The sequence below is a fragment of the Tigriopus californicus genome, chromosome 2 (assembly GCF_007210705.1).
Source record: "Tigriopus californicus strain San Diego chromosome 2, Tcal_SD_v2.1, whole genome shotgun sequence".
Taxonomy (NCBI): Eukaryota; Metazoa; Arthropoda; class Copepoda; order Harpacticoida; family Harpacticidae; genus Tigriopus; species Tigriopus californicus.
Window position 1 is genome coordinate 10119447 of NC_081441.1, and position 23983 is coordinate 10143429.

The 23983-nt window shown below is 39.7% G+C and overlaps 2 protein-coding genes across 3 annotated transcripts; one reads left to right on the forward strand and one right to left on the reverse strand.

The window, feature by feature from the left end:
- The first annotated feature begins 88 nt into the window (after positions 1-88).
- LOC131893026 (FMRFamide receptor-like) lies at positions 89-14470 on the forward strand. Its single transcript, XM_059242940.1, has 4 exons — positions 89-628; positions 10268-10422; positions 10892-11064; positions 13300-14470. The coding sequence occupies exons 1-4, from the start codon at positions 295-297 to the stop codon at positions 13958-13960; spliced, it is 1323 nt and encodes a 440-aa protein (XP_059098923.1). The 5' UTR covers positions 89-294; the 3' UTR covers positions 13961-14470.
- A 2560-nt stretch (positions 14471-17030) lies between these two features.
- On the reverse strand, positions 17031-22759 carry LOC131893515 (solute carrier organic anion transporter family member 4A1-like). Of its 2 annotated transcripts, XM_059243566.1 has the most exons (6): positions 22582-22759; positions 19437-20204; positions 19050-19355; positions 18606-18979; positions 17497-18088; positions 17031-17380 (listed from the first exon to the last, which is right to left on the reverse strand). In XM_059243566.1, the coding sequence occupies exons 2-6, from the start codon at positions 20018-20020 to the stop codon at positions 17074-17076; spliced, it is 2163 nt and encodes a 720-aa protein (XP_059099549.1). In that variant the 5' UTR covers positions 20021-20204; positions 22582-22759; the 3' UTR covers positions 17031-17073. The 2 variants fall into 2 exon arrangements, with proteins under 2 accessions (XP_059099549.1, XP_059099548.1); XM_059243565.1 differs by lacking the exon at positions 22582-22759 and having other exon boundaries at positions 19437-20388.
- Between the last annotated feature and the right edge of the window lie 1224 nt (positions 22760-23983).

Genomic DNA, 23983 nt, shown 5'->3' on the forward strand with positions numbered 1-23983 from the left:
TCCAAGAGTCACATAATCCATAGAAGTGCCCATCATGGAAGCATTGTTCATCGGTTTTCAAGAGGAGAATGCCAATGGGCTCTTGAATAACGAACCTAGCGGCCTTCGCTCCTTTTATGTGCCTTGGAGCCAAGAAGAGCAGAAATTTCGAGGCGGCGCAAGTTCTCCATCGAAAGAGAGGAACTGTTCCACCATCAGGAACTAGCGCTGAAGGTCTTAGTTTGGACCGACTTCCGCCGTGTTCCACTCGTTGATCCAATCTTTGGTTAAACGGCTTTTCGCCTCGAGATTAAAATGGAAGAGATCAGCTTAGAGGAACTGTGTGGCACGTATTCGAATTTAAATGAGACGAGTGTGGCTAATTTCAAGTTATATGGACAAGGTATCACTGTGAGTATTGTCGGTCTGTTTGGACTGATTGGCAATACCTTGGCTATCCTCACCATCGCCTCAATGAGAAATGTGACCTTGTTCTACAAGCTTCTCGTGGCTTTGGCCATTTTTGACGTGCTCTTCATTCTAACAGGAGGGTTGTTCATAGTGCAGACAGCTTTTAAGTTTGAATTTCCGTGGTACAACTTGCTCTTTCCAAGCATCATTTATCCCGTGGCTGGGATATCCATGACAGGTGAGATCTCTAGTGACTAATATCCCCACTTCTCCGCTATCTAACATGATATTTGTCACTGATTCGGTCATTCAGATCCACAAGATTTGTCCATCGCAGAGGGTAATATCGGTGCTGATCGAAATGAGGTTGATTTATCCTTTATTACGTCAACATAATCTTTTTCCAAACAATATTAGTGTACGACATGAACCAATCATGGTGAATGTATTGTGACTTCCACTTTCAGAATTGATTTTTGATATAAAGATCGGAATTTATTCGTTTGTACCCAAATAGTTATTACCTAGGAACGCTTTGAGTGTGTCATAATTCGTTTCGGCCTCAATATATAGACATATCATGCACAGTTTCAGCTCTCTCAAAGTCTCCACTCAATAAGGCATATGAAGTAAAGAAAATGTAAAGAAAGATTTAGTTTGGGAGCGGGAATTTAGACAAACATCGCAGCCAACCTACAGCAGGCATAGACTGCATTTGTCATTTATTTAAATTTCCCGGCTTTTTGAAACCAACCGTATTTAGCCACGATATTTGTAGATGGACAGAACTGCAACATAAAAACGACAAATTTTAAAAACCCAACTCACTGAATTATCGAAAATGATCATTGTGCCAGTTGAGTGTGATGTTTGTCTCAGGTCTTCTTCCACAAAATGTCGAAAATCAGGGTGTCCTTGAATTTCCTTTGCTTGGCATGGAAAATACTTTACTAGATCAGTTCGGCCAATTTCACTTTCAACTTTTCTTAGAGACTACGATTTAGTTAACTTTTAGAGGTGAAGTATTTAAACAAGACTTAATTAACAGGAACAAAATATGTCACGAAGTGTCAAGAAACAGTCCAAATATTTTCCAAAAAAACTAACATATCTAATCAAAAGCCAACGATTTTTTTTTCATTTGTATAGTATTTTCAAAGAAGTTTTGAAATAACAGGTGAAAAGAGTAAAGCCTTAGTCATCAGGCAGTTTTAAGGATTTTTTTTTATTTGAGTCAAAATGGTGTTACATTGCAACCTAATTTACAATTGCTCAGAAAACAAAAGTTTAGAATATTTAACCTTTTTTCTAGTTTGAAAAATTATGGTACAAAGGGGCCTTCAATACGAGGAAATGTTATTTTTTGGACAGCTGTATCACAACAAGATATTGCTTCACTGAATAGCAAATTTGTTGTTTTTAACCAGATAAAATTTCCAAAAGTTGTGATCTCTACTGTTTACAATATGTCCTCCTCCTTTTCCTCCCAAGGTTAAGCAATTGAAGTACTATGAACCCGTTTGACTAACACATTCAACAAGTTCAGGACGCCAAAAATTCAGTATTGTAAGCAGGGCTGAAGTTCCCAAGCCAAAAGGTCCCAAGAATATATGAAAATGTAACAAATCTAGAACATTTGTGCCAGACTTCACTGGGTTTGTAAATTAGTGAAACATGTTGACAGAAAAAAGTCGAATTTCATGACTATTGAAAGAAAAAGAAAAATCGTCAATTTTCGGAAATTTGTTCAAAACACACCTGAATATTTGAAAATGACCCAGATCGGCAAAATTTCTTTTTAAAACTCGGGGAGTTCCTATATCTCACTTTCAAGTCATTGCTCTGGTTTTAAAATTTGAATCTTAAAACAGTTCATTTTCATAAGAACTACTAAAGTGGATTGTTCTCCTTGCATCTCTTTATGGTCGTCAATTGCGAGGGCAAACAAGCACTTCAATTATTGAGTATGTCAATTCAGCAATGAAGTGGAACGTATCCTCAATGAATGAAAAAATGAAGGTAAAGCGTACTTTCAAAGCGTTATGGCGACTCTTCCCTTCACTCTCAATTTTAAGTTAATTTTTCTCAAGGACCTCATTGGACAAAGATAAAACTTGTACCCATAATTTATCAACATACGAATGCAAAAATGATTGTGTGGTTTGTAAAGAGGGAACAACTCAGCTTTTGCTCCAATTTCCGATCTGAGCCATATAATTCACAAGTAGCATGGGCTAAAAGAACTTGTTTGGTAAGGAACGGTGTTTCTGGCAAGAATATATGCAGTACAAATATGTTTTGTGTCTCAAACAATATGCTTTGAAAAACTCCCTATCAACTGTCCTTTTTCAATTTTGGACCCCCAGAGATAAAGAACCTCCCTCAACCTTTATCATTTCTTGAAGGTTGACGTTAGAGAACGATTCGTTTCAAAGTACTAATCAAGTTGACAAGTTTAGTGATTCTTAGCGTATTGCACCAACACACTGACAATTAACGCATACTCAAAATATATCTGATACTGCAGGGCTTCAAACGCATTCATGAGCTTTGTCCCAACCCAAGATTTAGAGTCAATTCTAGTGACCGTAGAGGCTTGATGTGCGTTTTGAGAGCACCTTCAAGCCCTCGAGAATCCAGGTTAGTTCGAACAATGAAGTCCACATCTCCTTCATCGTACAATTTGTTTCCCTCAAATATTCCTAGGGAATACGTAGCCGTTGATCCAGTAGCATCCTTAAAGTCAGACTTGGACAAATTTTTGACTAAAATTCCTAATCAACCCCATATTCAGAGGTTAATCCGGTCTCCCACCTTCAATTTGATGTTTCACCAAATATCATATAAAGATTAAAAGTAAAATAATAGATGGCTTTCAATCTTTTATTTTGACACCGTTCCAGCGGTTAGACATAGCCCCCACACAATAAAAAATCGCTTTGAAGAAAAACGGTGCTCTCAATAAATTTCAAATCTAAACAAACGAACAAATAAAAAGTCTGATCGTTCCTAAATCAAACTTTAATATTGGGTGGGTCAAGTTGTGGCAACAAAATAAAATGATTGATACTATTTTGCGACGTCTCCAACCATTTCATTATTCCATCGAAGAGAAGCTCCCCAATCTCCGATAGGAATAAAGTTCCCCTGGAAGCTGAACGTTGGATTGGGACAAAGCCCTAAATACAGGACCTGGTCAGATCATAAGCCACAGTGAAATCTGTATTCATGCGATTACTGTACAATTCCATTTGATAAGATATTTGAGCTGCAGTCGGGGCAAACAATTGTTTTACTTGTCTTCTTGATTGGAGTCCAGAGGTAGCAAACTTACGTTAGACAATCGTATCCGTATGTTTGCCAATGCTCTTGTAGTTCCCGATGTTCCCTATCTATTTCTCCCGTTTTCCTCATAGGTTCAAGAAGTCTTTCCTGTCAGAAAAGAAAGCATTGAGAAGATTAGCACGAAGTTGATTACCATGTTCAATGAATACCCTGAATATCAGGGGGTATTTGCCCATTGTGCTCCAGTTTGCCTGATCTATTTCTAACCAATTTGTTGAGGGACTAATCAGAAAATGGAGCAAGTCACACATTATTGCAAATGCCAATGGTTCTGTTTTGCGTTTTATTTGATGAAATACCAATTCATTGAGAGTATTATTGAAACTTTGTCTTCTTCCTGACTAAATTTCAGGAACACTTTGATGATGATTGGATAATGTCGGCATCTAATCTTTGAGTTAACTTCTTAATGGGCCAACAATTTCATGAGCAAGTATTTCCTCAGGTTCAGGGTAAGCAAAAGCTTGGTTTCAACAGGACCTAGGCAAGTTAAAGAAGACATCGATAGTCGATAATGTTACAGAGGCTAGCTGTAACACAATAACGTGTATGGAAGAAATGCAAACTGAAATTGAAAGACTTGAAGGAAATCATATCGGTTCGAATTGTTAAGAAAAGAAGGGGCCAAGAAAAATAAATAGGAAGAAAAATTTGTTCTGTTTACTAGAAAGCTAATAAAGGCTTTTTCGAACATAAGAGCAATATGGCTGTGATTGTAACAACTAGGTTCTACAAGAGAGACCTAATAGCAACAATACGTTTAGAATTATGAGGTATTCATTTACTAGATTGAGATTGAGCATCTCATTTATTTTGAGCTCTCAGAAATAGAGATTGTTGGAAAAGTTTATCTGACAAGAGGGCGAGAAAAAGCACTGATTTTGCCTGCTATGATTACCTGCAAGTTTGTTCCAGAACGTTTCAAAAATGAAATTGTCGGGCATTGCTATCAATCGTCGGGCAAAAATATTTAGCTTTTTTTTTTTTTTTTGATGCGGACTTCCTTACTGCTACCGGGATTCGAATCCCAGCAGTTCAAGACGAGAAGATTATTTATTATACTTGACTTTTATTTATATATATTATTTGATCGACCAACGAATTGGAGTTGGCTGATCTGGCTAATCCTTGAATATAAGGTTGATCCGGAATTTTAGTCAAAAACTTGTCCAAGTCTGACTTAAATCTTGCTACTGGATCAACCCCTACATAAACCCTACGAATATTTGAGGGCAGCAAATTGAACAATGAAGGAGCCCAAGAAAGAAGAGAGTTGGACTTCATTGTTTTAACTAGCCTGGATTCTCGAGGCCTTGAAGGTGCTCTCACAACGCACATTAAGCCTCTACGGTCACTACAATTGACCCTAAATCCTGGGTTTGGACAAAGCTCATGAATGCTTTTGAAAACGTACAATATCAGTTACCTTTCGTACCTTCTCTGAATACTGTACAATCCCAAATCGTTCTAACCTCTCCCAATACGAGAGCTCTCTCATATCCTCAATGTTCATAGTAAAACATCTTTGGACCTGCTCGAGCTTTTGCAAACCTGCTGAACTAATTGGAGCCCGAATGGGAGAGGCATATTCAAGATGCGGCTGAACAATCGACTTGTACAGAGTTAGCATCGTGACACTATCTCTGGACTTAAACGTGCGATATATCCAACCCATGTTTGAAAAGCCTTACCAACTTTCAACTGGATATGCCATCGAACTTTCCATTATCTTGGAGGACTACACCTAAATCCTTCATGGATGAGACCTGCTCAATGTCCTTACCTTCATCATCTAATAGTGGAGTGTCTAATGGCGTCGGCCCAAAGGTCATTGAACGGAATTTCATTCCATTCAAGGCCATGTTACTCGCAGCAACCCTTTGCCAGACAACCAGAATCCTGACCATTCCTACCAACTACCAATTTTGTATCATCAGCTAGAAGAGAGATACTGACATTACTACTACCAAGCTTCTGAAGCGGAAGCAATGAAGATGATGAAAAGGAGAGGGCCCAAAATGGAGCCCTGAGGACACCCGACTTGACATCATGTATGTCACTAAGGGATCCTCAACCTTAACTAATTGTTTCCTACCACAAATGAAACTTCTTAGCCAATTGAGAACCTTGCCTTGGATCCCAATCTCATGGAGCCTGTTAACTAAAAGGCCATGATCTACCTTGTCAAAGGCCTTGGCAAAGTCGAGATAAACTACATCGACTGATTCATGGCTCTCCAGTCCCTCAATGACCTGCTCTATATGCTCAATCAGTTGGGTAACCGTACTAAAATGTGCTCGGAACCCATGCTGGCTAGGAGGAAGGACTTCATGGATATCAAGAAATTCAACAAGTTTGATCTTCATGATCTTCTCAAACACCTTCGCAATATTCGAAGTGAGAGAAATTGGCCTGTAGTTACTGGGGAGTGACTTACCTCCCCTTTGAAAATTGGAACAACATGAGGCTACCTTCAGAGAAGAGGAGAGGGGAACTTGCCCTGGTCCAAGATGCAACGCATCAAGTACGAGAAAACAGGAGCAAGAACCTGTGAGCATCTCATCAGAAACTGAGATGTCACTCCATCAGGGCCAGGGGAGCTCGAGAGTCTCAAGTCCCTGATGGCCTCTAAAGCATCCATCCTGATCTGTGACTACAAGATCATTTAAATGCTCAGCTTGACAAGCCTTGCCAGTCCCAACAAACTCATCAATAGAGCAATGGACTGTTGCTCCTAAACTCAGTGAAGTTGAAAACACACTAGAGAACTGATCTCCAAGTATGTTGGCCATAGTCCCTACATTGTCTATGGCTTCCCCATCGACCTCAAAAGGCCCTACAGGGTGTTTGATCTTTCTCTTAGAGTTTGCATAAGAGAAAAATAAAGGGTTCCTTCCGGCGCCGGGATTTAAACCCACAACACCTAGGGAGAGGATTCTTGCCTTGTTCACGCTGCCTCTCAGACCGCTCGGCTACACCAGCTCCTTTAAATCCTTTTTCATTTATTTTGCTTTTTTGGAGTAGATGATATATAGATATTACACCTAAAAAAATTGTGTATATATGGAGTCTTTATTTATCAGTAGACCTCGAAAAAGTTGCCTTTTTAGTCGAAATACTTTTTTCAAGTTGAGAAAAAGCGAAAAAAAATCGTCAAAACTTGAAAAAAGTCAAAATGTGCATGAAAGGTGTAAATATACAACAACAAGTTTCAATAATGCAAAAGGAATTGTTACAATGTGGAAAAGGTCATTTTTAGACCCTTTTTCCCTGTTTGCTCCATTTTATCTGTTAAAAAATATCAGCACACAACTGCATTTACTAGGCTATCCATTAAATTCACAATAAAATAATATCTTGTGTTTATTTTCAGGGTTAATTTTCAATTGATACATATATCATTGTAAACAATTGACTCTCTTCTGGAGCCTACTGTTTTGGTGCTGAAAGTGATTTGTGATTTGGTTTACAAAATAATTTTGGGTCGGATCAAAACCATGACGGCACATATAGCTCAACTTCAAGCTCTTTTTTGCAGACTTTACCAAACTGAAAAAGGGAGTTGAATTTGATATTCAATTTTTTGGTAGCCCACATATTGTACAGAGTTTAAGTGGCAGGAGCTAGACAAATAATAATCTTTCATTTTGATTATGCCGTTGATTACATTCCTTGCAAAGGTTAATAAAACCAGTGAAAAACGAAACCAAAAAAATGCTAGAAGGTTCTGGCTGAAGATTTAATCCTTCGTCTAATCATACTGCACATAAGTAAATTAAAGGTCCCAAACAAGGAGGAACAAGTTAAGAAGGAAGCAGAAAAGGACCCAAATCATAACAACAGTATCCTCAAATGTGAGCCAAATATAAAACGTCAGCCCAAAGGCCAAAAAAGTTAGAAAGTTTTTTCAGGTTTTAACCCTTTTTTTCGAGGTCGTTTAATCTTTATCAATCTTATCTTTTTTTCAAAGCTTTTCAGAATGTGACGAGGCGAGAAATCGTCTCTGGATTAAACTCTAAATTCTTCAAGACGATTGAAATTCATTCGAATCATGACAGGATATCTTTCACTCGAAGCTAGACGGAATTGTTGAGCAATTAAAGAGAGTAAACTATTGACAGGGAAAAACAAACGAACCAAAAGCTCTCGTTACATAGCAAATAAAGCTGTTGAATAATCTAGATCAGTCCGCTTTCTTTGAAAAATGATTAGGACTACACAAGTTCCGACGTACTTATATCCCATCCCGAATCGTCTTGGGGAGCTAGAGAGGGTCAATATACATTTGAGCCCTAGTTAGGTAAATATTTTTGGTTTAGCGTTCGCCACAATCCTAAACATTGTTCAGAGAGCTGCAAGACTCCCTACAGGGTGTTTGACATGCTTCCATTTAAAGATATTACCCAAACCTTATCTGGCACCCTGTAGATTGAACGGATCCGTCAAACGAGAAATCGCTGGTGTGAAACTCCAAATTGATTAACATTAGGATTTGTGAAAATGCCTCGAGGATCGGACTAATGATTTCAATTAGTCCATGCATTGTAGTAGTTATTAATAGTAAGTCCGGCCAAGGCCTGGACTCAGCATTTGATCTGGAGATGTACTGTATTGCACCAAAACTACTCAATTTCATGCACCATTGATCTGCCATTGGGACAGAGGGGTTGGACTGTGTTTGGGTCGGACCATTACATGGAATATAATACGCTGTCATTTACAGTTTCATTGTTTAGTAGTGACTTGTTCTTGGGAGCACTGAGCCTTACAAATGAATATTAGTTATTATCACAATGTATTGTGTTTCGGGGGCTGAAGTCGGAGTTTTGAACTGCAAACGGCCATCCAAGCCAGCCATCACATCATCCATTTATTGACTCCTGTAACTAGGGTTATATCCGGTATCAGATTGGTTCTCGGTCTGATGGTGTGGGATTAGCGTTTAAAAGCATTCTTGAGAAAAGGCGGGGAAACTCTCTTGTAATAGAAAACTACTTTAATTACTACGTGACATCTCCTCTTCCAAGATTGACTTGAAATGTAATCAATCTCAACAACAATGAATCGATTTTTATGCTTGGCTAACTAAAGCTATTTGATTTTCAAATATAGCTAAATTAAATTACTTTATTTTCAAATGTAATTATCTAATATAATTTGAGCTTAAGATATAATCAAGTTCAATTATCTGATTTTAAAATGTATTTTTTTATAAAATTCAACTAGTTCACTGATATGCTGAAGTCCAAGGCTGACGAGCCTCTAAATAATAATTGGCTGTTCTTCTTTCCAGGAGTCTTAATTCAAGCCTTAACCAAGTTTTTGTTTTAACGCGTACCTCTTCCTAAAATCTTCCGGTAAATCTAAAAAGTAATGTTCAAAGCAATTTGTTTGTAATTGGGAGCACACTTCAAATTGAACGGGCTTACTAGGTTACCGTATTGGTAGAGCAACCGCTTTCCAATTTGCGAATTCTGGTTCGATCCCAAGTGAGACGAGTCCAAGCTTCTTTACGGTGTTTAAATAACAGCATAAGTTGCTGCCTTAACAGCTTAAATGGGCGAACTTGCGATCATTGCCGAGGGTGAGGTAATAATTACTGTTGCACGTTTGGTTGCGACAACGGAGCGGGAATATCCCTTAATTGGGACACCCATCATCAGAAGCAAGCCTAGCGAGAGAGCTGTCTTCTGACTCCGAAAAAACAAACAAACTTAAAAATTGAATACAAATTAGGATGTGATTTCTTTCAACGCTACTGAGTTACTTGGGAATCAATGGTCTTGCTTTTATCAGTTTCAGCTCCCTCTCTAAAGTCGAGCTCAAATGTTCCAAAAATAATACAAATATTCATTGCCACAAAAAATGGAAAATGGCAGTCCTTTATAATTCCAAAATGATTTAACACTCAACTTGAAGCTCACGATAAATGTATATTTTTGAGTTATAGTTTTTTAATGTTAAAATGCACTTGGTTATGCACTCCTTGAATTTTGAAGAAAATGCATATAAATTGGCAATCTTGAAATGTATGAAGGATATTGCCCTCAACACTTTATGAGGTTTAATGGTGTGTAGCCATTTTTAGATGAACCATGATTGGAAAAGTCACTTGGTAGAGAAAACGATGCATCCGAACTTAGTTTTTGTATTCCACACAAGGGAATGAAAATTCTTTACAGGTTCCTACCTACCTGACAACGTGAGAGATACTGCCTTTCGGAAAAGTAGATCATCTCTTCAATTTCGTTACTCGTCACTTTATTACTAGAGTACCTCAAACATTATCATTCTAATTTGAACCTGCAGCAAATCACTTTAAATGAGCACTACACAAACGAAATCTGAAGTGTCAACAACCCATTTATAGAGATAGAGGCAAGACCAACCAATATAGGAGAGCTTAGAACGACCCTTTGGTCACTCTCAATGTTTTGGGACATTCTTGGTCAAGCGAACCGTCGACGACAACCAGATGATTGGGAGACTTCTACCTTTCGTTTCATTACTAACCAAATGATATTCATTACAGGATCGACTTATTCTTGTCTTGCCATCGCAGCGGAAAGGTATCTTGGCATCTGTCACCCCAACCGTAATCCATGCTACAGAAAGTTTCGCTTCTATGTCATTGGGATATTTTTGGCATGTCTTGCCATTGATCTTCCAAGATTCTTTGAAGTCCAAGTAAGTCTTTATGAATCGATAAATAAAGCCTAATTGCTTTTCCGAAAGAGGTCTGTTGAAATCTGAAATGCCGCTCAGAAATTTAAAGAAAACACATGGAAAAGCGAAAATTTGACAAGTCATGATAAACTATGACCAATTTGTCCGTAAGGTAGTACAAGTTATAAGTACTGATTCAATATCTGCTGCTGTTTACTTCAGACGCTTATTGACAAAGTGCTGATGATGAAGTTCCTTCAGGTTGACACATGAGCGAAGGGTGTCAAAAGTTCTTGATTCGATCAAATTTACCACTCCAATTTGATCATCCTTTAGCTTCTTCACCACTAAACGACCCCTTCGACACACCCAATCCACAAAGTCTTCAGTCTTTCAAGCACGGAAAAAATGTCCTGATTGTTGGACACTTGATCAAAGGATATTTACGCCACCGAAACTATAAATATTTCCTATCTTCCCTTCATTTTAGTCTATCATGGAAGATGGAGAGGCTGTGGGTGTGGAATACTCACCATTGAGGACAAATGGAACATTCATCTTAGCCTATGTAATGTGGTATCGTCTTTTGACAACCATCGCACTTCCCTTTGCACTCATGTTATTCTTCAATATCAAAGTATTCTCGTACTATAAGCAAAACAAGTAAGTTGCAATTTATGCCTAGAGATCCCGACAAACTTCTCCTCTCATCCCAAGAAGCTCATTCACAAATCAAATCACATCTAACCACGAATGGTTAATAGAAGATAGAGTATTATCCGAGACATCGAACTCTGGCACGCTTTCTAATTAGCTCGAATGAGGAAATGGTCCTCCTATATTATAAGGTTCCTTGGCTACACGAAATATGGCTTAGGTTCTGCACTTCAGAGGGCGCTTTGTGAATTAGCCTCATAGATAACTACATATTCAGATCGATTGAGGGCACTCCTATCGCATGTTTTCGTGTCAGCTGTCGTGGGGGGTCAAAAAGTTTTGTTTGCCGTCGAGATACCTAGGAGAACTATGGTACAAATCTGAATTGTTGACAGTAAGTCCAATTTCTGAGTAGAAGCCCCTAATACAACCCTTGCCATGCAATTATTCTCCTCTAGCACGTTTCATAAAACGGATTTGAGCAAGTTGTCCAACCACATTTTCTTTTGAAAAACAAGATATCTAAGGAGTTTTGATGGGGCGTTTCAAAAAAAGTTTCAATTTTCATCCATGTGGTGGAAACACTTAGCTGAAACGGAAGAAACAAGCCTCTGTTCAAGCTGACCTCCAGAGGTGTCGGAATTACCTTGATTGTGTAAAAGTGCAATCATGTTGCCCCCATTTGAGTACTGTGTTGGGAGATTTAAATAAAATTTCGAATGCCTCATCATTGCATTGTAATCTTTGTTACATTTTGTTGCGCTTTTGAGATGCGTTGCAGAACAAGGGCAATCAATTGGATATTTGATTTATTGTGCAAAGGTCTGAATCTGTTTTTGACATATTATGTGTGTGAAGCCCAAAAAGCATGTTCTTTAAAATTCTACCACTCTTTGTACGAGTACATAATTAATATTCAAAAGAAATTAGAAGAAAAGAAGACTAATGAACATTTCATAGGAATAATTCAGCTTGCCAAAAGCAGGATTTCACGAAATCTAGTTCGCCTTTGATGACCTGAAAACATGCTCATCCAGTACATCTCCTGTTGAGCTTAAGCATTCTAGTTCTTTTGTTTTCTATGATCAGCCTCAACTAAATATAGGGCCGATTAGGTCAATTCTTTTTTCTTGATTTATAACGCGTTTGAGTTGTATTTGGCTAATTCTATCCAAATTAAATGTATAATTTAGACCCAGGTCACACAATATCCGGAAAAGAAACTACGTTCATGGCCTGTCACGACTAATTTATCTAGCAATCTATTTTGGCTCTTCCCCCATTTCGTTTGGGCTGTCTGACGTTGCAAATCAGGACCCCAATGGAAAAGAGAAGGGAGGGTACAAAATGCGATGTGTTAGTTATACAAGCGCTTCTCGTGCCGAAGTTCGTAAGTTAGAAAGTTGGTTTTAGATGGCTTATGGCGACGCCCATGTGTAATACTATAATATGCAATAGTAAGTCAAGGCATCTTGATTTCTAGCCCTTGGCAATGCTTGACATTGAGTACACATGTTGATTGTGAAACCATTTCTTGGTTGGATAATAGGGATCTTTACTTTGACATCACTATCTTGAAAAATGACAATTTTTTCCAAGTTTGTCACAGGTTTTATACTCAATTTCTGGACAAAGTAGCATAGAATAAAGAAATGGTGTTCAGTGTTTTGCAGTGTTGATTGTTTTGTTTTAAGGTTATGGCTGCGTCAGGCAAAAGTTTCTTGCATTGGGATTTGATCCTGTTTTGTTCGACGTTGTGTATGATACTACACAGGCGATGTAATGGACCAGATCCACTAACCAATTGGGTCAATGGAATGAGAAATCGACCGATGGGACATATACGATTCGAAGTGATTCCGTTCTAAGAACCAAACATTAACAAAATGCAAGTCTCGAATGACTTGACATTTCTTTGTCTTACCCTCATATCTGGCCACCCTTTCAAGTACACTATTTCAAAAGACGTGAAATTGAACCAAAATTAAAGCTAATGCCGATGAACTTGATGTTGCAAGCTTATGCCCACGCTGAAAAGAAGTCAAGGTACCTGCAAGTTTTGGCTTCTTTTATAGTTATGCACTAGTTTCTATAGTATTCATGTGAAAGGAAATAATGAATGGCTACAGAACCTTTTAAGGATCCGTATCATTCTGTTACACGCAACGCCATAAAAAAGATCTTTTTGTTGGTCGGAAATAGACGATGTTTAATCATGGAGTTTTCCTTGGTCTTTTCCAGCCTTCAAAGCCACAGCAGTCAAGAAAAGACCTTGCTGACCATTTTCTGTTGCATCAACTCCACTTTCTTCATCTGTCATTTACCCCGCGTCGTTCTCAACATATACGAGTTCTTTCTACATCAAAGATCTCACTATTGTCAATCTACTTTTGATGTTCCATTCGTCCCACCTCCTTGGATGTTCATCATGACCTCCATTGAAAAGGTTTTGTTGATCATCAACGCATCAGCTAACTTCATATACTACTGCTTTAGTGGGCGGGAATTTCGAAATCGATTTTGCCGCATTGTTTGTTGCGACTTCACCAACTTATTCCGACGATGCCGCTATGTGGACAGTCCAGGGGTGGTGGGCGGCGGAACATTTCACACCGTTGTCATGGCCTACACGCCCAATGATCGTCGTGAGAGTAGTATCGACTCTCAAACCGTGTTTATGGACGTTGCTGGATTTAAAAGCGATTTTGAAATGACCACGTTGGCACGTGGGCGAGAATGTATGGGTTCTCTTTTCCCAATTACTCCATCTTCTGTCCAGAGTGAGATCATTTCCCATGAAGAAGAGAGTCTAGTCAAGGCCGGGGAAGGTTTCCCGGAAGTCCTCGACAAAAGCGAGGACAAGTCTTCAATGGTATTCGTGAGTGATGCCCAAGATGGATAGACTCTCCTTCCACGTTGTGTTGGATGTAAAGCCCTGCTGCATATGTCAGAAAATCTACATACATAATACTGTGATGTTCAATCGGACAATAAATTATTCATCTGGTTATTTTAAACGTTGCAAACGGATGTGTGCTTTTGGTTCGTTTATGATATGGGCAATTTGGGTGGGAATACGATTGTGTAGTCGGAACTGTCAGCCTTTGAAACGTTACCTTGAGGCATTTCTTCATTATCTACCTGAGACGCCGTTTTTCATTAGGAACACTTTATAAAATGGTGTGCCTCTAGACTATTTTTCAACATTCAGTGTTCATTTTCACCTTTAATGTATAAATACTTCTCTTGATCTCGACGTGGTTGGCCTTTTGAAGTGTATAGTAGTTTTTTTTTTATTTGGCACCCAAGTGGAGAAACTGGGCTCCCTAAGGCGAAAATGGAGGTCCACTATGATACATGACAGATTGTCCCAACCTAAAGGCTCTTGATGCATTGCGTATGGACGGGTGCTCAGTAAAAAACAACACTAAACCTTATCGCGGTTAAAGAAAATCTATAAACATTTTTCCTGATCAGGCTTAGTTCTAAAGACTCCTGTTCGCCGGTTTTAATCAAGTAGGGGATTTTTTTTTCTCCCTTGTCCAAAAGTGACCAAAATTTCCAAAAGCAGGAACATTAAGAACGCATAACCGTGAGGAAAATCAATTTTAACTGAATGCTGCATCATAACAAAAGCTCATTGATTGCGCCAGTCCTGAAAGAAGTCAATAAGACGTGTGACATTTAGTTCCAACATGCCAGGAACAAGTATTCTTGAAACACAATCTCTTTCTCGTTCACTTTTCCAGTGTTGGCGTTTGATATCTGGAATTTCGTAACGTTATATCTTAAGGATATTCAAAACATAGTGTTTAGAATCTTCTTTAATCGATTCACTAAAACCATGTATTTATCTTTTGATTAAAGCTATAAGACCCATTTGAAAGCATTTTCAAAATAGCAAGCGCTTACATTTAAAACATTAGCCCAAAAATAATTTTTATTTCTCGATCTCCATATTGGTTTTTACTCTGACAGGTGCTCTGAATGTTGTTAGGTAGGTTTGAGTTATGCTCTAAAGGCATTTACAGATGTTTTTTACGTCAGAAAATCAACAACCAACGCTTTGTTTTGTTTTGTTAGTTACGAAGTCAGATGGCAGCTCTCTCGCTCGGCCTGCCATCTGATTTTGGACGTCTCAATTGAGGGATATTCCCGCTTCGTTGTAACAGCCCAACATTAATTATTAACTCACCCTCGGGAATGACCGCAGGTTCGCCCATTTAAGCTGTTAAAAGCGACAACTCATGCTGTAATCAAATACCAAAGAGAAGCTTGGACTTGGCTTCCCTGGAATCGAACCAGGATTTGCAAATTGGAAAGCGGTTGCTCTACCAATACGGAACCCCAGCAAGCCTTACAAAACCTAACGTATTTGGGGTTTGACCTGTCGCTCATAAGAATCTAAAAGCATCCCTCAAAACACTTCTTGTGACTCGTACAAAATATACTCAGTACAAAATGTACGAACTGATCTATTCAGTTCAAACTTTATGAAAGTGTGGCAAGTGGTTACTAAAAATTTCATGACCCTAGTTTTTGTCAATGTTGACCCACTAATGGTCCCTTTTAGGCAGAGGACGTGGTAGAGTGGTTAACGCAGTATCCTAGAGTGAGATATCACCCCGCTTCGACTCTCCTCCCTAATCTTGCTCACCAAAACTTTAAGACGCTAACCAAACTCACAAACGGAAAACCGATCTAATTCTGAAACGACAACGGAACACTTGAGGAATACGTCATAGCTTGCTTCGTTAACCGGCAGAGGCTCAACCTCATTCCCATTCTTTAAAGCCAAGGAATGAATCTTAGATCGAGAAAAGATCCAATTTATGTAGTGTAGTACGACTGTTTCTCGATCTAAGATTCACTCTTTCGCTTTAAAGAAAGTAGCTTAGAGGTCTCTGGACTGTAGCATTATCTTGTCGGTACTATAGCTAAAATATAGACCTTAAATCTTGATTCATTCAGGAATGGTTTGGGAGCAGTTGTCAGAATAAAACTTTGATGCTCTGAAGTTTGTAACCCATTTTCTCAATCTGTCTATTGGTGGCTTATTTAAAAAAATGTTTTGAGAAGTGTACGAAAATCTCCAAAAATGTATACCTTTGAAAAAGTGCTTTATATTTTTTTATTTTTCGTTTTTCAGAGTATTGGTTTTTTGAAAGCGCTAAGCCAGTTAATGCACTTTCGGATTTGTTGTTTCCATAATGCAATACTTTCTTCTGTGAATTCTCATGTCAACGACAAAAGCCAAAATCATTACGAATGTCATGTATACATGTTTGGATTGGATTTTCTCTTTTTGAATGTGGTGTGCGAGTTCTGATTGGAACTACGAATAGCAGCCTTGCTGAAGGAGAAACCCTTTACGGGATTTCTTTCTAGACAAATGACCTTATAAATATGAGAGGCACCTGCAAATGATGATGATTGGAAACATCTTGCACAGATATTTTGGGTACATTTTGTCCCAAGTTTTCGATGAATGTTTCTATATAGAGGAAGAGTCTTGCCTCAGACAGAAAATTGGTACCAAAAAAACGAGGAAATTAGAGGCCTCAAGTCACGTCAGACAGTCATCTAGTGCAAGCTCATCATAAGCCTCGAATAGCAGCTTTTCTTATCAAAATATCTTTTACAGAGACTGCAATTTTGATAGTAGTGAGACGCCCCCATGCCCAATCATATCCTCTGGGGAAAAGATTATTGATCAGTTACAATGCCATTAATGGATTGGGAAAACCAATGAATCTTTATGTCTCAGTATGTAAATAATTTCCACTGAGATGTGCATGTGACCAAACATTGATGATGGTTGAGAGGGCGAAAGATTCAATAAGTGAGGGCTTCGAATCCCCTCCATCAATGCTTTATCCATGTGAATACCACTGTCACCAGAGGAATTGTCTCGTCCCCTTTCAAGGCAATATCAACAACGCAATGGGTCCGAAAAATGACAAGTTAGCTCGTCCGCTTAAGCCATGGAAAGAGCTTTATTGAAATGTTTCATAATCACAGCCCATCTTCATCCTCTTCCTCCTTCACATGAGAACGACGTGAATGATAGAGAGCACCGCCAAAGAAAAGGGCACCAATTAAACGCCAGGTTATCACAATCACCATGACGTAGAGGCTCATGGAAAAGTTATCATACACGATACAAAAGCCTTTATCGCCATTACACTCATTCTGATGCCAAAGAATACACGTGGAATCCATGATATAACCAAATATGATTGGACCTGGAACGGTTCCAAGGCCACGGATCATAATGGTCTGCAGCCCCAATGACAAGGACCTTTCTGCCAGCTCAACCGATCTGAAAAAAAGAAATCAAAAAATCCTGAAACTCGCGTCAAACCGGCCATCAGTCAAAACCAGCCTTGAGGGTGGCACTTGTCTTTAACACGTGGTTTAGTGGCAACCGGAACTCACCGTAAGCTGGCCACCAACCCAGGCATCGTGGCGGCAAATGTAAACAAGAGTTGGAGGAAGAGGAAGAGTGAGAAGTAGATATAACTGCATTTCCCACTCTCACATTGACCCTTGGTGGCCACTCTCAGCTCTGACAAAGGAGACGCACAAGAGCACTCCGTAAAGACACTTCCATTGAATGCACTTGAGCATCCGGCGAAGCAAGGGTTATAGAAGGTGACGTCATCCCCCAAGGAGCACACTGGGTCGTAATTCGAGATATCGCAGTTTTCACATTCCAGGTTGCATTCCGAACGGAACGACACGTCTGGGTAGGTGAAATTCCCCACTTGGCTCGTGGTCACTCCGGCAAAATCTCCATTAGGGCAGTATAGCAAGAACCCGAGGTAGAGTGGAATCACCAAGGCTTGGCAGATGATGTACATTTTGATGGATCCAGATCGAGTGAGATGGTAGTGCTTGCCCAAATATCCGCCCATTATGGTCCCACCCGCCCCAGCAGGAACAACAATGACTCCAACCAACATGGCGGCATATCCGGGACTGAGATTAAATTGCGACTCGAAGTATTTTGGTAAGAATGCAGCCAACGCTGAAATGGAACAACTTGACAATAGAGATCGGTTCATATTGGGTTAGTGGAGAAACTTTGGCCATCCCACATAAAGTTGTTTACATCCGTATTGGAAAAGAGTGAAAGACTCTGCAATGCTGGAAGTCAAGGCCAAACTCGAGACTCAAACGATAAATTTGAAGGCAACCAAAGAAGTAACTGGTTTCGTGCTCCATCTTTTTAATCAGACCTATTCGTTTCTTCATTGAGTGCACTCGAGGGAATAAGTCAAAACTTGCGTTCCATCTCAAAAAGTAGTCAGGTGCGTGACGAATTAGAGCTAGGAAACCTCAGGGGTTTGTAGGATCCTGGATCCTGGTAGTTTCTTCACTTCGGTAAACGAAGGATTTGGCCCTTAATGTGTCTTATTATAATCCACTTCTAACGCACTAAATATATGCCAAAGGTTCATAAGGCAAGCGAGTCAGTGTTTATAATTATTGATGGTTCAGTCCGGCACTTCAAAAGCCATTCAGTTGGTCCATTATTGTCTTACCCGTTAATAGAAATCCATCCATCACGGCACCCAAACTGATACACATGTAAGTGGGATTACTGACAAGTTTGTACAAAGCGTGAGGAAGATCCTTGAGCAAAGCATAATAATCGTCATTTTTGATCACATGCCCAACCCCTTTTTCATTCTCGTTCTCTTCCTTTGGTTGTGGAATTACAGCTGGAAAAAGGAACAAGAGCAAGGCGCAAGCGTAGCTCAAAACCAAGATAATGAGGAAGCCCAGCCACCAAGCTCCAATCCATTTGGGGGAATCGAGGCTCAAGTAGTCTCCGGGTTTCTCTCCAGGTTCGAGGTAATCTTGAAGTAGGTAGAACTCGGTAAAAATGTTGAGCAAACGGCCGCCCACAACGTATCTAAGAACAAATTGAATCAAGATTAAGTCTGAGGTAAATCAACATTTCACTTATCGTGCGGAGAGCTTACCCCAAAGCCGGCCCTAAAACGAACGAAGCTTCGAAAATACCAATGTACATGGGGGCGCTCTTTTTGGTGACACTTTCGTCAAGTAAGGTAGTGCCCAGGGTGACCAAAGCAGCTGCTCCAACACCGTGAAGGATCTGAGCCCAGATAAAGACGTACTGATAGTCTGATAAATCTTGGGCGCTCCTCTTTTCATGCTCGGAACAGGTCTGATTCTTCGGTCCCAGAACGCACAGACCCATGGGATTGTCCTTCCGAGATACATTTGTCAGTGTATTGCCCACCATGTCGTCCACGATATTCAGGTACCTGGAATCAATTGTGAATTGTGTCCTATTTTGGCAACGAATTCACTGACAATCCACGTGTGGGCCATTAAACCGATCCTACCTTCCGGTGACAAAATGAGGCGAGGCAAACAGAAGGGAACCCGTGCCCATGACCACCATTCCGCAGGCGATGTAATGGGGTTTGGAGGCCCCCGGTCGTCCTCCAAAATAGGTCACTGGTATCACAGCCAAGAGCGAGCCGAAGTCATATGACCCAGCGATAATGCCACTCTGAGTGGACTGAAGGCCAAACCTTCGCTCGATGGACGAGATCACCACATTGGTGAAAATCATGCCTTGAACCACGGCCGAGCAACAAAGGCAGGCCAAGAGCCATTTGGCCGTCAAAAACCGATTTAAGCAAGGTAGTGGCAACCCAAAGAGTTCACAATGGCCTGGCTCTTTGCCCTTGGGAGCCATTGAATATGATCCAGATCGCTTTTCAATCGACATATCACCGTCGAATCCTCCGTTCAAATAGGCTTGTCTGGATCTTGGAGTTGCTTTGGGCCCTTGAGGAGCCCCTTGCGCAGTTTTCGATGAGTCTTGGGTCAATTCCTTGACTTGACTGGCGTGCGATGTCCCCACATTGGCCACATCATAACGACTGAATTTATCTTTTGATGATTGAACTGAGCCGGTCATAGTGTGATTTTTCCTTGACTTGAAAAGACGTCTGTCTTAGGGCAAAGTTGAACTCTCGAGCACACCCTTGAGAGCTACTGCTGCTTGAGGACAGAGAACATCGACAAGAGTCTTTGTTTCAGATCCATCGACGAAATCGCTCTTGGGAGCTTTGATGCACAAGGAAGAGGGCATGGATTGACATCTGAAAGACGGATCAGTTGGACCTTATCATAGCACATTCATTGAACAGAGAACGTATAAACAAATTAGAATGGTAAAGTATAAAAAAGAAGTACTCCACATTGGCATTCGATGACCTCTCAACAAACGTCTTGTTGATTGGGCCTGGAAACTTGAAAATCTAGATTTCTTTTTTCAAGCGCACTCAATTCAAGCCAAATGGCAGGGAAGTTTAGATCTGAAGAAACCGAAGATCAAGTCCGTCTGTCTGGGGGTAGTAATAATTAATGCCTAGAAGCTCAGCAAACAAAAGGCAACGCAACTCTTTTGTCTCCTAAATCCATTAGAAATACGGTCTGCTGACTCAGTCTTCCCATTGTGTTAAAAGGAACGAATACCGTGACATCCGCTTTACTACCCGGTACCTGTAACTGCCAGGCATCCAAATTACCTGACCTTGGCCTAAAATATCCTAGACCGAGCATGAAGCTAAACAAAAAGTCCTGTCAAAACATTGGCTTTAAGTTGCCGGCCGTTCTTTTTGAACAGATAACCAAGCTTTGCAATTACTTCACTCATTTGGCCGATATCGTGCCATGCGAAAAGTATGTCAATCCATGTGAACTTGGCAGTCTGTCACCTCATACAGAATCGTAAAGAAATGACCTTAAACGCAAGATTTCAAGGTGGAAACGCTCAATAGACGTCGAAAGCAACCATTTGGTAACCTTTAACCAACCTAACTAAAAGTGTCTTGTCGTCGAAATCTTAGCGTGAAATGAACTCCTGTTGTTGAGGTACGTAGTTGACCGACTGACTGACGTCAGATAGGCAGAACTTTCACCAGAGCAACGAAGACCAAATAGATGACGTTCTTAATGATGAGAATGGCCTGGTTAATACGAAGATAGGGAGATATGTCCAATGAAATATGATTGCCATTAAGATATGAAAAAATGCTCCTCTTAAAAACGTGGAAAGGAAAAGGTAACACTGTTTTGATGTTTACTTCTGTCGCAGAACGATTTCTTTTCATGGAACTGACGACTTTATGAGACATTACGGTTCATTGTTGGAAAGATCCGGCCATGGAAAATATCATGAAAGTAAATACATGGACCGAAATCGATGTTGATGGACACTCGATGCAAAAGTTTTGCTCAGCTGAGTGCTAAGGTCACGCGTTTGTGAGACGTAGTGCAAAATGGAGAATAATGATACCTTTTTAGATAAATGCCAATGACAGAAATCATCATTAAAATTGAAAGTTAGTTGAGCATAACGTATATACATGAGCTTTACATCATCTATATTTTGAGACTTCTTAAAGAACCCATTCGTATGCTACCTAAATAATCCCCCAAAACAAGTTTTTCAATTTTTTCGTCATTTTTATGAGAAAAATTCAATTTCAAACCGAATTTCAAATTAACTTATCATAATGGCATACTTTCAGAATAGAGTGTAGCTCTGTAGTTATATAGTCGTTTCGTTAGACAAGGAAACTCATTAAAACACCACTCATTCATTTCCTTGACTTATAAGGTTACTTTAATGCCAACAAAATTGCCCCTACCCCGTGTTGTCCAATGACAGTGAACAATCAATATTAACAGTGTTGTAAGAACTTTTCCTCATTGATCTTATAATACTTTTCGAAGCAAAGTGTACCTCTTTCAGCCAATAATCCAAGATACATTACCTTTCCTCGCTACAAGATCAATATTTGGTTCATATGTCGGTTCTATTTCACCTGAATTGATGGCTTCAGACGAATATCCCGTTGCTACTATTTGTCTACAATGCGACAGATACGTTTTGAGCCCATGGTAATAAAATCATCATTCTTCAACTAATAGAAAAACCACTGTGGCGTTCACTCAACTCAATAACTTTTGGAAATTTCCTGACTCAATTTAGCATCTCTGATGAACAAATCATCGTGTTCGCTTTTATGTTATATGTAAAGAACCGGAAGGAACAAATTAATAGGCAAAAAATTTCATGTCGCACTAAAAGTCAAAACGGGCCGAGGAAAATGAGGGTATCAAATACGGCAAAGCAGTTTTTAAAAGAAATGTAAATAACCATGTTTGAAAGAAATTCTAAATTGGTCCAGATTGCCCAGCATAAATTTTTTAAACCTCTTTGTAGAGCCAGCTTATTATTGGCTAGTATGAACTTTGATATAGATTTTCATGGGAAAATGCCCTTCACTCTTGTGAGACCATCCATAATCTAAGATTCCTTCAAAGGTGTTACTTGGTGAGCAAGCTACCAAATCAAGAACAAACGTCATCTGCCAAAACGAAACGCTTCAAGTAAAACACCCATATGTGCTGCAAACATTGAATCCACATGATCAGTTATGCAATTCAAATATATAGTTACTCTCTTACCTGATAACCTAGCGAATGCTTCGATGTCCAATATTCACCAATCAATAAAGAATCGTCAAAATCAAATCTGACACCACTATCACCGTCACGAAATCGATGTCACAATGGATAGACTCCGTCCGGATTTTCCTCATACCTTGAAGACAAGCCCACACCAACTGGATGGTACCTATGGACTACCCCGTCGTCTGAACCGTGATGTTCATCGGTAGGGTCGTATGTGTCGTCGGCGTCTCCGTTTTCTTCGGCCTCTTTCCTACAGGAATCGTCCGTCCAAGGCAGTATTGGATGGAAGAAACTGTGCAGGTAACCAAGTAATCCTAGTAGAGAAATCGACTAGGGCTGGGTTTGCATTTGGCATGCCTTCATCTTATGCTGTCGGTTGGTTGGGTGACACATGTACGGTATATTTTCCGGCCCTCGACTCGATCAACGTGGGTCTGACGATCAAGGCCTGGATGGAGGATACCGACATAAGTGTGTCACATAGATACACACAGACATAGACACAGAGCAGATCATGAGAGTGATCAAACACGAGAAAAACATCATAGAAGAATGGAAGCTCAAGTTTGAACGCTCATCACATTCTAGTTAAGGGAGCAAATGTTTTATTAGACATGCCTAAAAGATTCTTCTTTATACAGGTAAACTCCATTTCAATGTTGCAATATTGATTTGAATTGACTTTGATCAAATTACTTTGATTGTTGGTGTGGCCGGTATTCGCGTTTCTTATGACAATCCAAGACCAAAACTTGGTCATCTTTAGCATCAGATTTGCTCCTCTGGGCACTTTGAAGTCTGTATTGGCTTTCGGCTTTGCTTTTTTAAAACGTGTAAGTAGGTAGACATATTGACCACAGGAGATTGAAACTGATGCCATTCGCTCATTCTTCCGAAGATCCGTATTTGGCCGCCACCCGCGCCCAAATCCTTTTCAACGCTTGGCTTACCTCTTTTGCACTTCACTGTCTTTAAGGTCGAGGTCATTCTGGACAAATCGGAAATATTTGAATGTTATTACGTAACACTTACAGCAAGTGTGTATACGATGAGCCATTTTTGGTCGGATAATCGTGAACGGTCTATGGAAACTTTCTTTCATAATTGTATATTTTTGTCTTCGCTCATGTGACCTTCAGGAGCTTCGAGCACGGTTTGAGGATTTTATTTTATTATGTCTTTAAAACATTTCTCTTTTCTAACCGACAATAAATATATTTGTTATTTTTCAAATGAAAATACGAAACACTAACTTGCACCTCATTCCTTCTTTTTGCGGACTTCCTTACCGCTACCGGGATTGGAATCCCAGCAGTTCAAGACGAGAAGATTTTTCATTTTACTTGACTTTCATTTATATATATTACTTGATCGACCAACGAATTGGAGTTGGCTG